General features: G+C 37.8%; 1 protein-coding gene across 1 annotated transcript in view; it reads right to left on the reverse strand.

Annotated features, from left to right (window-relative positions):
• Positions 1–1,128: 1,128 nt before the first annotated feature.
• The window catches only part of wars2 (tryptophanyl tRNA synthetase 2, mitochondrial), a 31,912-nt gene continuing 13,930 nt past the window's right edge, over positions 1,129–19,110 (reverse strand). Inside the window, exons 2-6 of the mRNA XM_042002654.1 lie at positions 16,662–16,922; positions 12,069–12,149; positions 6,569–6,651; positions 4,709–4,827; positions 1,129–1,852 (exon numbers count right to left, since the gene is read on the reverse strand). Of these exons, the coding sequence (XP_041858588.1) occupies positions 1,404–1,852; positions 4,709–4,827; positions 6,569–6,651; positions 12,069–12,149; positions 16,662–16,922 (993 nt within the window). The 3' untranslated portion in view covers positions 1,129–1,403. The remainder of the gene's footprint in view (positions 1,853–4,708; positions 4,828–6,568; positions 6,652–12,068; positions 12,150–16,661; positions 16,923–19,110) is intronic.

Genomic DNA, 19,110 nt, shown 5'->3' on the forward strand with positions numbered 1-19,110 from the left:
AAAATAAACTCTGGCTGAAAAAAAAGGAAAGAGCTTAAAAGAAGAGTGGTACCAAAAAAGAAGACAAAAGAAGAATCATAGATAAGGGAAACAAAAAAATCGTGTTTAATGGTTTAATTACAAGAGAATGTAACGTATCACTCCTCTACTTACATTATATTAACGGATTAAAATTAATGTTGCAGAAATATCAGTAAGACTTTTTTATCCACTATAACGTTATAGTTATTACCTCTATTACATGTTTTTACATTGTGTAAAGTTTACATCTGATCATGTCAGTGTTTGTTCATAAACTCACCATGTAGTGTCAAAAAAAGGTCGTTTGTTGCAACATGGAACTAAGCTCTATGTTGTGTAATTCAACATTACAGAACTTTAAGAAATGACAATCTGTAAATAACAACTGCTGAAATGCAAATAAATCCCAATAAATATAGATTCTCTTGTTTATTGTAACAGTTAAATATATAAAATTGAACAATTAGAACTGATGATCTCATTTGCAGTAACAGGACCCATCTTCAGGCGTAGTGATGATGTTGCATCTTAATGAAGGAAAGCTGAGACGAATCCAACGCAGCAATAGTTGAAAATCAGGAGATGAGACAGCTGCTCATGACAGTTATTCACTTCGACAGTCTTTTGCAAGCGGAGGTCACGCTCTATGTTCAGGTCTTTACATAAGTATAATAAGTAAAATGGTTCTCCTTTCTTTCAGACCAGAACTTTTGAAACCTTTTCTTTCACACCTTTGATTTACTTTATTTCTCTTCTGGGTTTAGGCTCAGAAACAACTTACCTTTATGAAACTATGTTTTGCCTTAAACCAGGTTGCACTGAGAATGCAAAAAAAGAAGAGGTTTTCTAGCTAAACATTTGCACAATAACATCACTGAATGCTGCGTTGAACCTACATATCCTTTGAACAGAGTTTTCAGATGTTTTTATTATTCTGGTTGTTCAGTTGTTAAGCTAAAGACAGCTCTGAAGAGAAGATGAAATACTTAAACAATATGGAAAAGATAAATTATGTGGTAATTTGGGGAACAAATACAACCAGACTTAACAGTGAGTAAATAAACCATGTACAGAATAAAAAGTTGTTGCATCAATAGATGCAGGGTCTTTATTTTTTTGTAAAAAAAAAAGAAAAAAAAAAGAAATGTGAAACAAGTAGGTCGCCTGGAATCAGTTTTCAGTCTGAAAGGAGTCACTCTGCAGCTGAGTCGTTTCCACGCTGCTTTCAACACATTTTCTTACCGAATGAATTACACCCCACAATATTCAACGAGGAAAGAGTCATTGGAATAAACCACACATTAGCAGCAGTTAAGCACTGAGCATTTATGCCCTGCAGTATTAAATGTGGTGTTATTTTCCAGCCGTTCACACCCCCTCCCTCAGCTGAAACCCACTCTGTGTCGGACCTCTGCAAGCACAGGTGCAGCCAGTTCCCGAGCCCTGCAGGTCCCCTGAGCCAGCAGCCCCTCCAGGTGCGCTCGGTCCGACCGAAGCCTCTCAATCTCGTCTCTGATGGGCGACAGCCTCTGGATCACAGCCTCGCTCACAAGTTTCTTGTATTCTCCGGTGTCCAACCCTCTGGCCTGTGACACTGCCTCCTCCACGCTGATCCTCGCCATGGCAGCGTGGATAGTCACCAGATTGGACACACCTGGACGTGTTTCTGGGTCAAAGGTGACCTCGGAGGTGAAGTCTGTGACAGCCCGGCGAATCTTGAAGACAATGTCGTCCGGAGAGTCGGTGATAGTGATGGTGGCCATCGTGTGGGGGTCCGACTTTGACATTTTGGCAGATGGGTCCCGGAGGGATTTGACCTTTCGTGTAGAGCCTGTGGAAGGAAAAGAAGAGGATTCAGAAACCTGTAAGAGTTACAAATCAAGAGGTTCATGTATAAATAAGATAAGCAGAGTGATGGAATTTGATTTAACACAAAATTACTTGAAAAGTTGTCTTTATGAAGCTCATAAAACTCAGACGTGAGCTTCACTGGCCACAGTGTGAGGAAAAAAAGTGTTTTGGTTTTGTTTCAGAGAAAAAGAAAATGGAGATAAAATAAAATATATACATACATATATATATATATATATAAATATATATATTTATATATACATATACCTACATACATACACACACACACATATATATATATATATATATATATATATTTTTTTTGCACAGACCTAAATTGTGCTAATGTAGGTGGATAGCTCAGTTGGCAGAGCATGTGGTAGACCAGGGACCTTCCAGTTGGGTCCTTAGGCAAGACCCTTAATGCTACAGCCTAACCACTGTAAGTTGCTTTGGATTAAAGCTAAATGACTGTAATGAAATGGAAAGTCCAGATTGCTTTTTATGCTGTAGGACTGACCTTCATCCACATATTAAACATTCAATTCGAAAAACATGAACCAATGACTTTTTAGATTATAGCAAATATAAATCATAAGAGTCGCTAATAAAAGCCACCACATATGATGGAAAACACACACAGCTGAATTGAAAATAATACATTAAATGTACTTTATGAAATTAATGAAAAATAGAGGAATCAAATTTAGCTGGTAATCGGACAAATCGGCTTCATGGCTTTATCATTAAGACCCAAGTGTCAGACAGTAAGTATCGTGACTCAACCATCTTTCTCGACCATTTTCAGTCAAACCAAAAACCAACATTAAGAGGAGAGGGTTTTTTTAAAAGATGGCACCTCCATTTCACATTCAGTTTTTCACATTATTTTTCTCCTTCTTTTAAGTCAGGGTGAGTAAATGCTTTGTTGCAGCATCATGACACAGATGGTGAGACTGTTGATGTCAGAGCGAATAAAGGAAACAATTACAAGCAATGTGCAGGGGTGAAGATTACAGCTCCATTATAGCTGTTTGGTGTGTGTGTGTGCATGTGTTTGCGTGAAAGCAACTCAATGCGAGGCAGACGTGTTGCAGCGTGAAGTGATGAGCAGAGTATGAGAAAGGGGATCCCCCCCACCCTTGCCATTGGCATTCTTCCACCATCTTGCAAGTTCCATACAGACTGGCCACATGTGTCCTCTTCATCATTCTGGACACATCTTTATCTTAAACTAATTGAAAGCCTTTCAGCCTTTGGTTTGGTTTCAAAGGGAAGGGGGTTACTCACAACTGTGCTTTGCTAAATACAAAAAAAAGAGGATGGGATTTACCAGCCAGAGCCAGATACTGCTGGACTCTGAAGTCATCTTGAGGACATCCTCCTGCCTCTATTATCCCTCCATCATTCTGATACAAGATGAAGAAAATATTCTTTAATCAAAGCTTCGCTGCACACATGACTGAATCAGTCTTGTGCTTTTATGATAATGATAACAGGGGAGAATAAACTGGGAGGTGGGATCTATGAACATGTTGGCCATGTGTGTGCATAAAAGATGAGAGTACATCTTAGAAAGCATGGAGCAATCATTTTAATGTAAAACAGGAACAATAATATCACCCATAATATCAAATTCCCAGTAAATGACACTCAATATTGCTTTTAATCTAATCTTTTTTTAACCGCCGAGCTCCTTTACAAAGGAAGCCCAGCTCAGACGGCCGTGTACAGTATATGTTCTGTAAACATGGTTTTCTATGTGCAATTTTTATCTGAATGATTCCAAGCAGTTGAATCGACACCGTAAATGTTCTTTGATTCTAGTTAAATTAACATCTTGCTTGTTAATGTAATATCAGATTTACCTTAAAATCTATTTAAGGTAAGAAGGTGCTGCACCCTGTCTGTCTTGATCACTGTTAAAAAAAAAGTGTAAAACTGAAACGTCTCTACCTAATTTAAAAAAAGTAAAATAAGCTAAATGAATTAATAAAATAAACCTGACATATATTTATTCCCCAGAAGGTTTTCAAGTTTCAGCTGCCACTGAAAACATGTGATGATCAGATAGTTACAGGGTTTGGTGCTAGGACTTATTTTAGTGATAAATATCCCTCAAATTAAAACTCAGTTCTCAGAGGCTGGCCTTTTGGCTGAAAACTGTTTAGGAAAAATAAAATCTAAAGGGAGAAAATTTGACATTTAATCTTAAAAGCCACAAAAGCACAACATATACTGGACTGCAACTTCAGATGTAAGCTGGTGAAAGAAAATCTGCAAGTGCAACAGCTTCAAGTAATTTAATAAGCAAACTTAATTCACTCATTACTTTCCTATACTGGGTTTATCACATTCAGGGCTGAAGGGAGGATGGAGTAAATCCCTACTGCCATCAGGCGAGAGGTAGAGTACCCTAGACAAGTCACCTGTTCATCACAGGGCTGCAAACCTCCATGTTCTCAGTATTTCTAAATATTCATGATAAACAACTCAGTTTAATCTCAGTTTAAAATCGTATAAAAAATGCTGAAATATTCTTGTTTTAATACAATAAGGTAATTCAAGGACTCGATTAAGATCCAGTGTATAACAATGACTGAAGTAATTATTAATGTTAACAGTTGTAAAAACCAAAGGAGGTTCTTTAGCGTGTGTTTTAGTGTAAGTTTTTCCACTTAGTAAGCAAAATATTGTGCATAAACACACAAAGCTGCAGGAAAATCGTCGTCAACCAGAACGCGTCTTCATTGTGCGTTTCAGACTTTAAAAAGCTCACATATAATTATATCTATTGTGTGTACAGTATGTGTGGCGCCATGCGGTGCGTTCTTACTCAGAAGTGCGTGGGGTTCAGGGAACAAATTCCCGAAGCGGTGGTTGAAGATGCGAGCGAGATCCTGAGCCAGCTCGAGATGCTGGACCTGATCTTCTCCGACGGGGATGTGAGTGGACCTGAGAGAAACGATCCCAACATGAGCTACTCAAACTGCACACAGCGACTGCACAGGAATCAGAGGATGCAACAAGATGTGAGAAAAAACTGGAAGCACTTGGTCACAGAGGGAGGCCTCCTCAGCGTCTGCTTAGCAACATTTGCTGCCCTTCAGGTGGAAGCCATCCCATAAATTTCCTCTTTAATAAAATCAGCTTTAGTTTAGCTCTACATTACCCTTGTTTTTACAGAGGAAAGGATTTTTCTTTTTCCTGTTATCTTTATTATATGCTTTTACAGTTTTATTATTCCCCTTTTACAAAGAGGTGAAAAGACAGGTTTAATAAAAATTATTTCTACTTTTAAACGTTAAGTTTTAACCCTTTAATGTTTGCAGTGAGAAAAAAGCAAGAGAAAACTTAGTTTTTTTAATCTTTTCTTTTCCTTTGGACAATAATAAGAATCAATGTTTTTTAACAAATGGTTGAGATAATAATGTAGTAACAATAGTTAAATGGTCAAAAATGTTAACAATAATGGGATAGCAATAACTATCTTTTGGCATTACATACAAAAACCAAGTGGTAAAAGTGGCTCAGGCAGGTTTACGTCCACATATCTTTAATAAGATTCATTATATTCACAGAAAATTGTGCTGTAGAGCAGGCGGCAAACCCACCAACTCATCTTTAGTCAAAAACAATTGTTGGCTTTTTGAAACTAAATAATTTCCTTAAATTTAATATTAAAATTTTAATACAAGAATTAGTGTTAAATGTTTTAAATTTAGTATCTATATTTGGGGGGGAATTTGATTTTTTTTCCTTTAAATCCAAATGCAGTCAATCTACAAACAACATCTTCATTGCTGGAGAACAACCACACAACACACTCTTAGCTGCTTTAATTAAAGTTACTGCTTAATAAAGGAGCCGTCTCTAAAAGAGCTGCTAGAACAGAAAAAAATCAGTGGAGACAATTAAATAAAAATCTTCTTCTTTTGTAATATTCTTGAACTGTCTCTTTAAATTGTCTTTAACAGACAGCAGAGCTCAGGAAATTTTCCCAGCTAATCAAGTTTTTCTCCAGAAAACGGATTTTAAAATGAGCAGCAGAATCACAATCTCCAGCAGTCAAGCAATATTTGGATTTTAAGATTAGTGTCGACTCTAACTTTCCCTTCAGGTTATTGCTTTATATTCTTAGACTTGAAGCAATATTCAAAACAGGGTATAAATAATATAAAATACTCTTTAACACACATTTATCAGTACAAAAAGTAATAAAATGAAACCAAACTAAAATGTCAAGAATCTGCAATATTAAAAAAGAGCCCTTTTTTTTTTAAACCTAGCCCTCACTGAGACACATCCTCATTTATATCCATTACCTCGGTAACAGATCTTGCTTTTAGGGAGAGAAGTGTCCGCCACAGAGTCTCCATGAGATTAAACACAGACTATAGTTTTGGCCTTCAATCACTAAAGGATGAATCTGCTTTGGATCACAGGATGGCTGCACATGTCTACATTCTAGCAATGAGGAAAAGGAGCTGCTGACTATGTTTCTCAGCTTATGTACAAAATAAGGAACCCTAGTGTTGTGTCATGATTTCCAAGAGGCAGAAAATGACTGAAAATAACATCTTGATAAGTTAATCAGGGATTCATGCTAAGGTTTAGCCAAGAGTAAAAAATAACAATGAATCATGTCAGGGTAATATTACAATAATATGCATATCTGTCTGAATGGAAACCTCACTTGTAGAGGAGAATGTCGGCGGCCTGCAGGATGGGATACGTGTAGAGACCAACGCTGCCTTCATTCTTCTGTTTGCTTTTCATCTGGAGGAAAAGATTAAAAAGAAGAAGAAGAAAAATGAGTGAGGGGGGGAAAAAGGAAGAAAAAAGCAACAAGTTGCATAAACAAAAGCAGGCAGAGCGAACGAGTGACTCAAACTGATATTTGTTTTTCCTTCTCCCCACAAGGAGCCATTTTCACTTTTACGACTCATCAACTGCCAGACAAACAAGTCACGGCTGACTTCATGTGGTGTTTTCCACTGAGTCTGAGATCGACTCGTCTGCAGGGCAAACAAAAGGTGTTTTCTGTGCAGAACCAGGGAACCTCTGCTGCTCCCTCTAGTCATGTGTTAAACCTGCAAGTGTCCACGGAAATAACTAAATACACACCAAAACTCTGGCCAGAGAAAAAGAGAAACAAAATGATTAAAAAATAGACAAAGATGTTTGAGAAATAGAAAATTATTTTAACTAATAAAGTCAAGTCAAGTGAAGAAGCGGTAATATTTAATTCAACATGAATCTGAATAAATCTAAAAGTAGGTCCAACTTTTCAAACAAACCATCTTGCAGCTTGTTTGGTGGAAGAAACTTCCAGAAACTACATCGTAACTATTTAATTACATCGTAATTACAACATAATCAAACTGCACAGAGTTGATGATATAATGAGTAGAAATAAATAAAACCAAGTTCATAACTTCAGGCTTGGACCAAAACAGTGTTTTTATTTCCTGTAGCCAGTTTAATTTGAATCTACACAGTAATAACTGAAAACTAAAGTATTAAAAAAACATTTAAATAAATCTGTCTTTTAAATGTCAGTAAGTGATTAATAAATATTTCCAGATGAGGGATGACAGCAGCTGACTCTCCTTGTAAAGAGCAGTGACCTACACACAGTGGTTAAAGTAGGAGCATAAACAAGCTGCAAAGACAATCAATGAACATGCACAGCTTTTTAAATATAGAAAAAACTGTGTACACAGAAGCAAATAAAGCAGAGAAGCAGCGATTACTGATGTAGTTGTCTAATTTATAGAGAAAATGTTGATTACTAATGTTCATCGAGGAACATGAAGATTTATTTTTTTGTATGTGGGACTTTTCCCAGCTGTTTTTATATTTGTTGGTGCCGACTACACTGACCCTAGATACATATGATTTTATAAACACCACTTAATACTACTGTTTCTCCACAAAGGACCATTTTGCAGATTATGTTTCATGATTGTCGTGTATACGGTTCTAACTACGTTTCATTTCTACGGAAGGTTACGGTTTTCATTCACAGATGGATCTCCTGCAATCACACGTTCCCTCTGCTGATCTTTTCTGTCTTTAGTGAATGCTGTTATATTTTTTTTAACATCAGAATCAAGGTTTACTCTGGCAAGCAGCTAAACCTTTTCTTTTAATATCTGACAACAAAGTAATAAACATGCAGTGTACAGACAATTTGCAGAGTTTGAGCACTTTTCATGACCATTTCACAGCATCTGAATGCAGCTGATTCACCCCTACGCGTCCCGCCGCTCCCTCAGGTCGGCTAGCCAGATGCTTCTTACAGTCCCGAAGTTAGAGTACAAATGGAAGATGATCGATCATTCTGTTGTGAACATTCTGTTCTGTTGTGGCTCCGAGGCTGTGGAATAATCTGCCTTTACATGTCAGACTAGCTCCTTCTGTGGCTATGTTTAAATCACAGTTAGAAACTCTTTTATGCCTTGGCTTTTATTTATTTTAATGTATTTTATTTCCTGTTTATAATGTGCTTTTAATGTATTTTCTTTTAGACTGTTTTGGCTTTTTCTTTATTTTTCTTGTGTAAGCCCTTTTGATGGCCTTTTTGTTATACATATGCTTTATAAATAAAGTGGTATAGTATATATGTACATTTAATAAAGGCTCATAATACCACACGATAACACATGTAGCTATTAGGACATTAATGTACAGTAATTGTCAAGAATTTACACATAACAAACGATGAGATAATTTGAATAACTGCATCTGTCTTTTCCAGTATTAAAAACTTTAAATTTACTGTGTGCTAACAGCCTCCAGTCCTCAATGGGAGCTGCCTTAGTTACTGAAAAATATGACTAGCGTTTATATGATGTTATATGATGACATATCACACACATGTCCATAGGAGCCCAAATTCAGAAGCATCCTGCCCCAAAGTGATGCTGAAAAGCTGGTCCATATTAAGGATAATTTGGGATTATTCTAATCCCAAATAAAGTCCTTAAAGACCAGATCTCATTAATAAAACATTGCGTAGGATCTATACTAAAAGTATGTGTAAGAAAATGGCATACACCCAAAAAAATCCAGACCTTTAAAACCATGCTTACGCACACCTGCAATCAATTTCCCCTTTATAAATCACAAATGTGCACACCTGAATTGGTCTCATATCCCGCCCTGAACGCACAAAAACCAGCTATAAATGGTCAATGAAAAGCAGAACATGAATATTGTTGCATGTGAAGAAGCTGCTGATCAAACAGGAAATCATGGCAACAAAGAAAAAAAAAAAAAAAGGAATATAAACTTTTCCAACACAGAAATTTAAGAGCTTGTTGGTGGAGGTGAGAAAAGAAATGTTTGGTGACCACAGCAGCAGTCAGAAATGAAAGAAAACGCTGCCAGTGCAACATGTTGATGTGTTGCAGTCTGATGGAAACTGACAGAAATAAACTAGAAGACATCTCTGCCAAGACATTATATTTTTTCCCCCAATGATTGTGGGTATTATTTTCTAGTTAGAAGCTATAATGGAAAAATGATCCCTACCTCCCCATAGAAAAGAATCCTTTAAAAAAATTCCTGGTTCTAGACGATGATCCGGATCACCTTCAAAATCTAATCACTTGTTCCTTATTCCATTCCTGAGATTTTCTAAAAAAAAAAAAAAAATCAAAATTCATCTATAACTTTTTTAGTTATATTGCTAACAAAAAGACAGACAAATTAACACCCCCAAATACATGAGATCCGCTTTATTGGAGCTAATAAAAAAGAAGTGGTCGGACCGCAAGGTGAAGGCAAAAAAAAAAAAACCAAAAAGACTTTCCTCCCACTGTCAGAGTATGTCTGCAACCGGAGGAAGAAGATCAGACTCCAGCTCACACACTGGACAGGAACACGAAGCAGGGAGTCACTGACTTGGCAGAAACTACAGAAGAAGCCGGTAAAGCTGTGTTACATATTTTATGTCTTGGCTGTGTGAACTATTTATTACACATTTAGATAAAAGATGAGGCTGAGGTGCTGCATCCTTCAGTTCTTCCACAGTCGGGGGCGGGAGGTAGTGAGGACGAGGAGGTCCCGACCTGACGAGGGAGATGTGGTTGCTGAGCTGTGTCCGGTGGAAGTGGTCAGGATCTGACCGAAGCTTTACACCTAACACAAAGTTCAGCACCATTAATGATGAACTTGAAGAAATTGGCTGAGATGTGGAGCACAGGGACAGTTACGTGTGACACATTTAATACATTACAATATCTTTAAAAATGATCCTTTGCATTGTTCTCATCTCAAACGCTGCATTACATCCTCACAGATCCTTGGTCCAGTGTAAAGCCTTCCTGTTATTAAGAGGGCTGTGCGTCGCAGGCCTCATACTGGGCGGGGGTGGGCCAGGGGGGAGACTGTTTGCTTCCCACCTTGGCAAAATGATGTTGTCAATGAGCGGTTTAGGCTACAACCATGGTGATGATTTACCTGTCGGCTGCCACACAGACCGGCCCTTTTCTCTGCTACAGGGTTTAAGATTTGAGTTGTTTTTTTTATATAGAAAGATGTTGATGCAACAGTTCTGGCTCACTACAAGCTGCAGTGCAGATAACACTGCTGGTCTGAATGTTTATGATAACGTGAATCTATAACTGATGTTTGGTGAGAAGAGGAATTAAATGTGTGAGAGGAAGATGATGCAGTCTGACTGCAATTCACCACCTGCATCGTCTCCAAAATGTCCGTATGCGTGGATCAGAGTTTACGTACAGGTGTGCACATTTCCCCGTCACATTTGTTTTCATAGATCACAACTTCTGCTTGGGGAGTGGTGTACGCCATTTTCAGACCCTGTGCGTACACCACGTTTATAATTGAGACGCCCCCCCGACTCTTCGCTCTCAGAGCGTTGGCCTGCTTTTTGCTCACAGTATTTAGCCTTTAATTTCCAGATTACTCTCCTGTAGAACCAGCTCCTGGATTGGGTCCAGGATTAAATGATCTTTGTACACCTCTTAAAAGAGGTTTTCCTAATTTTATCTTTTGTTTTTAATCATTATCTTTGTGTAATTTTTTTTCTTTTGGTCTTCTTACTGTTTGTTATTATTGCACAGCTACTTGCAAACTAATTTTCATAAAGTTTTACAATCTTTGAAAACTCAGTTTTCTGTCATTATGAGCATGTTTTTAACTGTTTTATCTTGTAAAGCACTTCGAAATGAGCTTTAGATGCTTGAGAAGTGATAAATAAACTTGAGTCAAGTTAAAACATGTTTATCCATTTTAAATAAACATCCATTTGCTAAATTATTTGCAGATTTTTCTAATTAAATTGTTAATAACAGGTGGTGGAAAAGCTTATATTTGAAAAAAGAAAAGAAAATCTTTAAATTATTTGAAAAAATAACTGCAGTTTAATGTAATAAAAAGACACCGAAATGCCCCCAAAATATGATACATCATTAAAGTTAAAGTAGCAATAATGTCTTATCATACACATCACTGTTTTACTGTTACTTTGTTTATTTATTATATTATAAAACAGAAATGGTACAAAAAATAGCTTTGACAAAAAACTACAAACTAATAAAAATTAAACTAAATGTTTTATTTGTGTTAAACTTGTGTTTTTTCTTTTTTGCCATTTAGCTGAAATCTTAATTTATATAACTGACTTGCAGTTGAAATATTCTCACTACAATGAAGAGAGAAATTATAGGCACACATACCCTCACACAGATTTTCTGTCTCCTTCATGTTTACTCACTATGGATGCCGTAAACTGTCACGCCCATCAACACCGGCCAATAGAGGCGTACCTTACGTCTCATCTTTCCACAAAGTTCCCGCCCACAAGTTCCACTTGGCAAGGAAAACTTTCTGATTTAAGAAGTACAACCTTTGGATCAGAGATGTATTTTACGACTAACAGAACATGTTTTGAGAGCAGAGTTTGCAATCAGAAACAGTTTTGTGACACAAAAGTATAAGTAATGTAATATTAAGAGGCAGCATTTAAATGACTTGTAGTTTGTAAAAAAAAAACAAAACAAAACAAAAAGAAATGATTTGATACCAAGTGTGTAAGTTTGATAACATCAGTTTGCACAACAACAAAAGAATATATCACTAAATATCACAAATGTTTAGAAATCATAAATGTGTGTGTGTGTGTGTGTGTGTGTGTGTGTGTGTGTCTAGCTGCGGATCTTAACCTTCCACTGAGGCAGGTGTCGTAGTCGTGGCATGGTGGTCAAACAACCGAGGATCCAGGAGAGCTCTGCATGCTCGGACACCTGCAGAGGAGAGGTGTGGAGACACAACTAAACATCAACATACACACACCAAAAAACATATGCATGCAACACCAAGTCCAAATTTACACTCCATCCAGGTGGCCTAAATATATCATTTCTGTCATACATCAAAGGCTCAGCGTGTTTAATTCCCGAGAAACTCAAAATTTGTTGCCTTGTCGGTTAATATCTCACACAAATCCTATCCTCTCAAAAATGTGCAAGGACCAGCAAAGACTGCTGCTCTAGTTTCGTTCATTATTACAAATATCTGCACACACACACACACCGTGCATGTGAATTTCACTCAGTTCAGCCCAGTCACTTAAAAAAAGTGTGCATGTCCTCAGAGAGGTATTCAGGAGATTTACAGGGGGAATAACGAGAGGCAACATATTAAACAAACAGATGGATGGATGAAGACCCTGCTGTGGGACAGCTGAGGTAATGGAGGAGGAGGGTAACTCCCTAGCGACTCCAAGTGGAGAGGCAGAGCACTGCCTGTCTTCACCCTTCTGAATCTGTGTTTCCCCCATATGTGTTTGTTGTCAGGATAGTATCATTTATTCATTTAAACCATATCTATAGTTTACACATGCTTGCATTGTTCATTTAATTCAGTTATTTCATTATCTGATTTGTTCATTTTCTGGCATATTTAAATATTTATTAATTTAAATATTTATATAAATAAATGGCATCACATCCATGTCATACAATATGGACTTGAGGTCAATGGGGCCCCCAAAACTAGTTTTAGAGTGCAAAAGATGCTTCTTCTTAAACTTGAAGAATATTTTACTTTTTTCTGTTAAAAATTTTTTTCTTGTCTTAAGAAAGAAAAAGTGAAAAAAAAAAAAATAGATCAAATAACATCCTCTAGTTTAAGCTCAACATTTTTAGGAAAATTAAGTGGTTTTATGTTATATCCATGCCATCATTATTCATTGTTTTCCTTTTCTTTTTTTAATTAATATATTGACTGAAATTGCTTTCATTAGCTGATCACATTGAAGGTGGGGGACTGGCCGGTTATTTGCTAATGCTAGATGATAAAATGTTTATAAATTCATACAATAATACAGTGATCATTTTTGGTTGAAACTGCAGAAAGTAATCTCTGAGCAGCACATCACACACTGCTTCACTATACTTGTTGATGCATCGGTATGTCAATTTGTTCTTCAATTTCAGATTCAACATATTTTTTTTTTTCCTTTTTGGTGATGGTGATAGATAGATGTTGTGTATTCTATTTGAATAAAAATAGTCTTTGCATGTGTCCTCATAAATTTAATACCCCATGTGGAGTGATGAAGAGGTATATGTTATCTCAATATGTAGCTGCTGCGTCTGGCAGTGGTAAATTAGCTCCAACATGGCGTATCTGCTTTCAGGGAGGCTGTCCTTCGTATGGGAAAAAGCATGCGTGTCCTCAGGAACATGTGCAGGGATGCAGGAAAGTTTATTCTTCTTCAGCAAATTAAAGTTAATGGTTGCTGGTTATATCACTGTCCCCTTCTGCCTCCTGTTGCTTGAAAAGCATTCTGGGGAGAGTGACGTCACGACCAGACATCAGGAACATAAAGTAGGATTTCAGGCTAACATGTAGGAGGGCCGGTATTCATTACACAGTGCAGACAGACAAGAGATGGGACAGATGTTGATGACAGCGCAAAAAGGTTTGAAGTGCAATAAATGTCTAATATTTAAAAGGCGTGGAAGTTTAGGAAATCCATTACTGCTACATGGCCAAATGCACCGCAGCAAGAGATCTGCTCATGTTACAGTCCAATCAGTATTACACTGATAACTGTCTCAGTTATACAGCTGAGACAACAGCTTCTTTACACCCTAAAAAAGGAGGTTTAGAAAGCAGCTAACAGTTACATCTGCAAAGTTCATCCACTCTTTTTCCAAAAAACCTCTATAAAAAGCACTGTTATCGAAACTGAAGTCAATGAATCAGCAGATCCACAAATCCTTCGAGTTCAGCTGCTTACCAGCTCTGTTCTTTTTTTTTTTTTTTTCCAAAGAAGTGGAGTATTTTCTTTGGGCAGTCGTCGTATTTTTACATGTGGAGCAGGCGTGCTCAACACGGGGGTCACCTCACTGCCAAGTTATGTGGCATGAAGCTAAACGGGAATAAAAATAGGATTGGATGCGTCTGTGCAGGAGGAGGAGGGGGAAAAGAAACACAGATGGACTAAACTTAACTCACACACACACCAATTTCTAAACCTGAGTAAGGAAAGAAAACACACATCCGGTGTGAGGGGAGAAAGAACAGCTGTTTTGATTTCTCTCTCCATCCTCGCTGTAAATTTAAGCCCAAAAATCTGAGATGTGCTGAAGTGCTGCGAATGTTGAGCCTGTCGTTATCTTTCCAGCTTCCTTCATGTGGCCAAAGCAGGTCTTCACGGTGCTTTAGGGCCGTTAGTGTTATTACAGTCTCCATGAATTTATCAGAAGAATCAGAAGGAACCAAATGAACATTTGCAGCGGTCGGTACGTCTGCATCAGTTACACGGTAAACATCACAGTCAACAGAAATAAAATAAATACATTTTTCTCTTTGATAAACCTGCAAAGAGGGAAAACTGTCAGGAAAAAGAGAAGATGGAATCATAAATAGACACACACCTGATAACTACAGTTCTTCCTTCTCTGTCTGTATTCTCTCTTAACTACAGCCTTCCAATCCTTGCATACGTCTGGATGAGGGGTGGGGGGGGGGACTGGTTTTCTAATTTTTAATAAAAGGAATATGCCCCCTTTCCTCTTTATTTTTTACAAATATCATAAAATTACTGTAGTATAAACTATGTTGTAATTTTTCAGCCACAACTGAGAAGCCATCCTCTATTCATTAAAGGCAACATGAATATTCGTTTAGTGAGAGCTTTGTCAATTTCCTGCCTCCCATCTGCCTTTCTGACCTAAAACAGATTTACAGCTCCTAATCCACATTCAGAATGGTGTGTTACGGTATAATGGTCAAGTCCTTTCAGGTCTCTGACCACTAAATCATAGAAACAGCCCTGTTTTCCCCTGCCATTCATCTCATTCTGCTCTAACTGCTGAGCCTCTCTCTAAACATAATAGATTTTTGTCACACAGTAGACTCAGGTTAGTCAGCTTAAGATGCTGCTGATAAAAAGATATGCATTTTCTTGACAAGTGCAAAAATATCAGGTGCAAATTGACACGTCAACAATGACAAGTCGAAACAGTCAGTGAACAGGGGCTACTGTTGATGACTAGAAATACCCGCCTGTAACTGCCATTATAGGCTGGCTGGTCTAAACTTTTGAGTTTTGGCTTGGAGGTTGCCAAGATGGCAATCGGCCCTCCCTCCGCCCATCTCCCAGAGGGACACACAAGTAAAAGTAAACACAGCAGCTAGTAAGGAGGAGCTCATTCCTAAAGGTACAGTGTTATCAGCTATTAGGAGCTGGTTTTTTGCGACCTCAGACTCCGAACAAGTCAAGAGACGTTTCAGAATTAATTTAAAGGCTGTTTATATCAAAGGTAGAAGAACAACTTATTTATTTCTGCACCTCAGTAGACATGATGCAGAGTGGGAGAAATGACTGCAGTCAGCTGAGCTGATGCATATGAAATTCTCTTTGTCTGAATATTTTGTTTATTTTTGAAAATTGTAGGTTACAATAAAGCCTGACAACTTAACCATCAACTTTCATTCCCAAATCTTTAATCTGTTTGTTTAGGTCCACGGAGTAAAGTCCTCTCACTTTTTATGGTTAAAGTGGCGTAAGTGCACACGTTTCGCCAGAAAGAGTCGAGTTTCTGAGACTCCACAATGAACCAGTACAGATACACAGTTACATGAGCCGTCAGTCACAGCTGGAATTTAGCTGCCCACATAACCAAGTGAGAAATTAAGCTCTCTACGAGACACACAAAACAGCTTCAGCCCACAAGTTCCTGTTAAGAGATGACCTGCATCTTGGGGCTCATGTCCCCAGTGGCTCCTGTGTGATGACAAAGGTTTACAAGCTGTTTTTTTCTGCTGTCCAGGAGATTTTATTTTTTAGGCCATATCACCCAGCCCTTTTGGGATTTAGACTACTAAGGGAATCCTGTAATGCTACAAATAGATTAGAAGGAATTGTTGTTTTTACATCATAGCAAACAATTTCAAAGGAATCATCATCATCGTATGAAGAACTTATCTGAATCACGATATTCCAAAATTTATGAGATCCAATGTGTCTTGACATAAATTGTAATCTCATGGTGAAAATAATTAACTGATGACATGAATTTGTTAGTTAAATAGCATTTTGATGCTGCTATTGTAACAAAAAGGTGGATAACTGTATTTTATATCAATAAGAGGAAATTTAGTGAGAATCATATATCTGTACCTTCTAAAAAAAAAAACCAAACCATCGCATTAGCTGAGAAAATCTAAATCCAAATTATCTCTGACAAACAGCAGGTAGCCATCCATCAATCTATCATCCACCATCACCTCCTTCAACCCACCCGAGACTGCTGAAAGAGGATCGCCTTCTCTGGGTTGATACCACAGGCCAACAAGCTTGCTGCCATGTCCAGTATGTTGCTCCTGAGCTGGGTCGGATCCTGAGGCTGAGTAATAGAGTGCAGGTCTACGATGCTGTAGAGCACAGAGGGGTACTGGTTCTGCAGGGCTACCCAGTTTTCCAGAGCGCCCAGGTAGTTTCCCAAGTGAGGCACCCCAGTTGGCTGGATGCCTGAGAATACACGGCCACCTCCAGGGGGTTCCTGGAAAAGAAGCAGGAACATGTTAGGGATGACCTTATCTATATGGTGAGTTAAAGATGGCCAGTATCTGAAGATTTGTTGTTGTTGTTTTTTTTTTTTTATATATATATATCTTCATCATTTTTATATAATTTACATACACTACCAGTCAAAAGTTTGGACACACTTTCCCAATAAATCAAATGGGAAAGGGTGCCCAAACTTTTGAGTGGTACTGTAATATCACCTTAAATAAACAAAATGATGCAAGATGTTTCACAGCTTTTATACCTTAAATATTACAGGTGTTTGATATCAGCCTCAGAATTAACATAGTAATCCTTTGTTGACTGATTAATTCGACATTGTTAGGATTAAATACAGGAGATCTTTGAGGGTAAAGCCAAAGAAAGAGACAATGTCAATTTTAGAAACAAGCCCGTGGAGAATGAAATTTCACTTCTCATATTTTGTCAGGTTGGAGGCCAGCAGCAGTAATTCTACTACAACCATGGCTAGCACCTCTGTTCTGTCCCAACACATCCAACAAATGATGGGAGCTGCAACCACAGACATGAACTGAACAAACTAACATGCAGCTCAGTGTATCACTAAGATTCAAACAAAGACAAAGCACGAGCAATGTGTGTGTTGTGTTAGTATCACTGGGCAAACACTGTTTTCTTTTGTTCAGAGCCTAGCTGGGCCAGATCGCTCCATTTCTTCTGGCATCGACCTACACCACTTGGCTTTCCTGAGAGTCTTAACCACTGCTTGTGGCACCTTTTAAATACATACAATTAGATGGTGAGAAGAGTGTCACCTGTCACGAGACATGAAACCACATTGGCATCTGATGATTTGAGCTTTTCCATCTAAGTGGTTAAATAGAAGATTAGGGTTGTGACTGAGCTGTATTTTTGTTGGGCTGATACAAGACAAAGAGTTTGGAGCCTGGGCGATGCTATCGCCACCCACAGTAGAGACTAGGATTCAGGTCCTGGCACAAAAGGAAGTGATGAATGCCCTAACTTAGAAGGTGAAAAGATGATAAGGAATTTAGATTTTTTTTGGGATGAGGAAATGGTATTACGTGGTTGGAATCAAATTAGATAAATACTCCAAGGTTAGACCTATCAGGTATGATACTGGAAGGAAGCCTCATCCAGCCAAATCTACATGTGTAGAACAAAAACCTCTGAGAAAACACTCCATGGGTTGCACTGTAGATGCCACATGTCTACAGTCTACATTAAAAGACCTTAATATTTGACTGTGCGCAATGGCATTATCAGTCAGTAGCAGCTTCTTGCAATTGATTTTTAGGCTGTTATGGAGCAGAAGACAACATCTCCTGCTCTTCATGCAGCCTTTAAGTATCGACACCCATGCTAATTAATATCTAACTAGATACTACATTTTAAAATCAATTAGTATCTGAGAAGTTTTTTGGTTTTTTTTGACAACACTATCATCTACAAAAAAAAAAAAAAAACTAACTTGGGCAAGGCTTCACACTCACCACCTAATTGAAAAAACATGGATAGTTTGTTTGCATCCACATGAATAAAATACATTTTGTTATGGGACCATCTCATGATTTATCATAACAGGGGGCTGCAACGCTGAGTTGTTAAATGTTTTCTAAGCTCCCACAAACAGAATTTCCCCACTATGCCAACATACTGCATCACTAAAAAGAATCAGGGAAGAGCATTTTTTTTTTATGGACAGTGCTGGCTTAGTGTCTTCTGCTTGTCATGACATATACTGTATGTGTTTTCAGTTATGTTCTTTATAAGTTATTATGACTGATTAATAAATTGTCTTTCAACATTTAACCGACTTCTCTGATTTACTGTGAGGATTTGGTAAACATTTTTAAGACCATAAATGAAGCTTGATGTGAGTTTGTATTGATGGGTAGTTAATGGCAACCCCATGACATTCCAGAAGAGTCCATTTTAAAACTACCCTCGACAACACCAATGGGATCTCTGTTATCGCCTCAAATCTGCTTGGCGATCATATGTTCCCCAGCTGCACTGCTTAAGGTTATCATAACTAATAATTAAAACCTTAAGCTTTCAGAGGATATCCTCTTCGGTCACTGCTGAGAAATGGGTTATCTTGACAGCCTGCTGAGCTACATCACATTCAATCTGACTGAAAGACAGGTTCAGCAAAGCATCTGAGATCAGATAACGCC

Source organism: Melanotaenia boesemani, chromosome 12 (assembly GCF_017639745.1).
Source record: "Melanotaenia boesemani isolate fMelBoe1 chromosome 12, fMelBoe1.pri, whole genome shotgun sequence".
Classification (NCBI taxonomy): Eukaryota; Metazoa; Chordata; class Actinopteri; order Atheriniformes; family Melanotaeniidae; genus Melanotaenia; species Melanotaenia boesemani.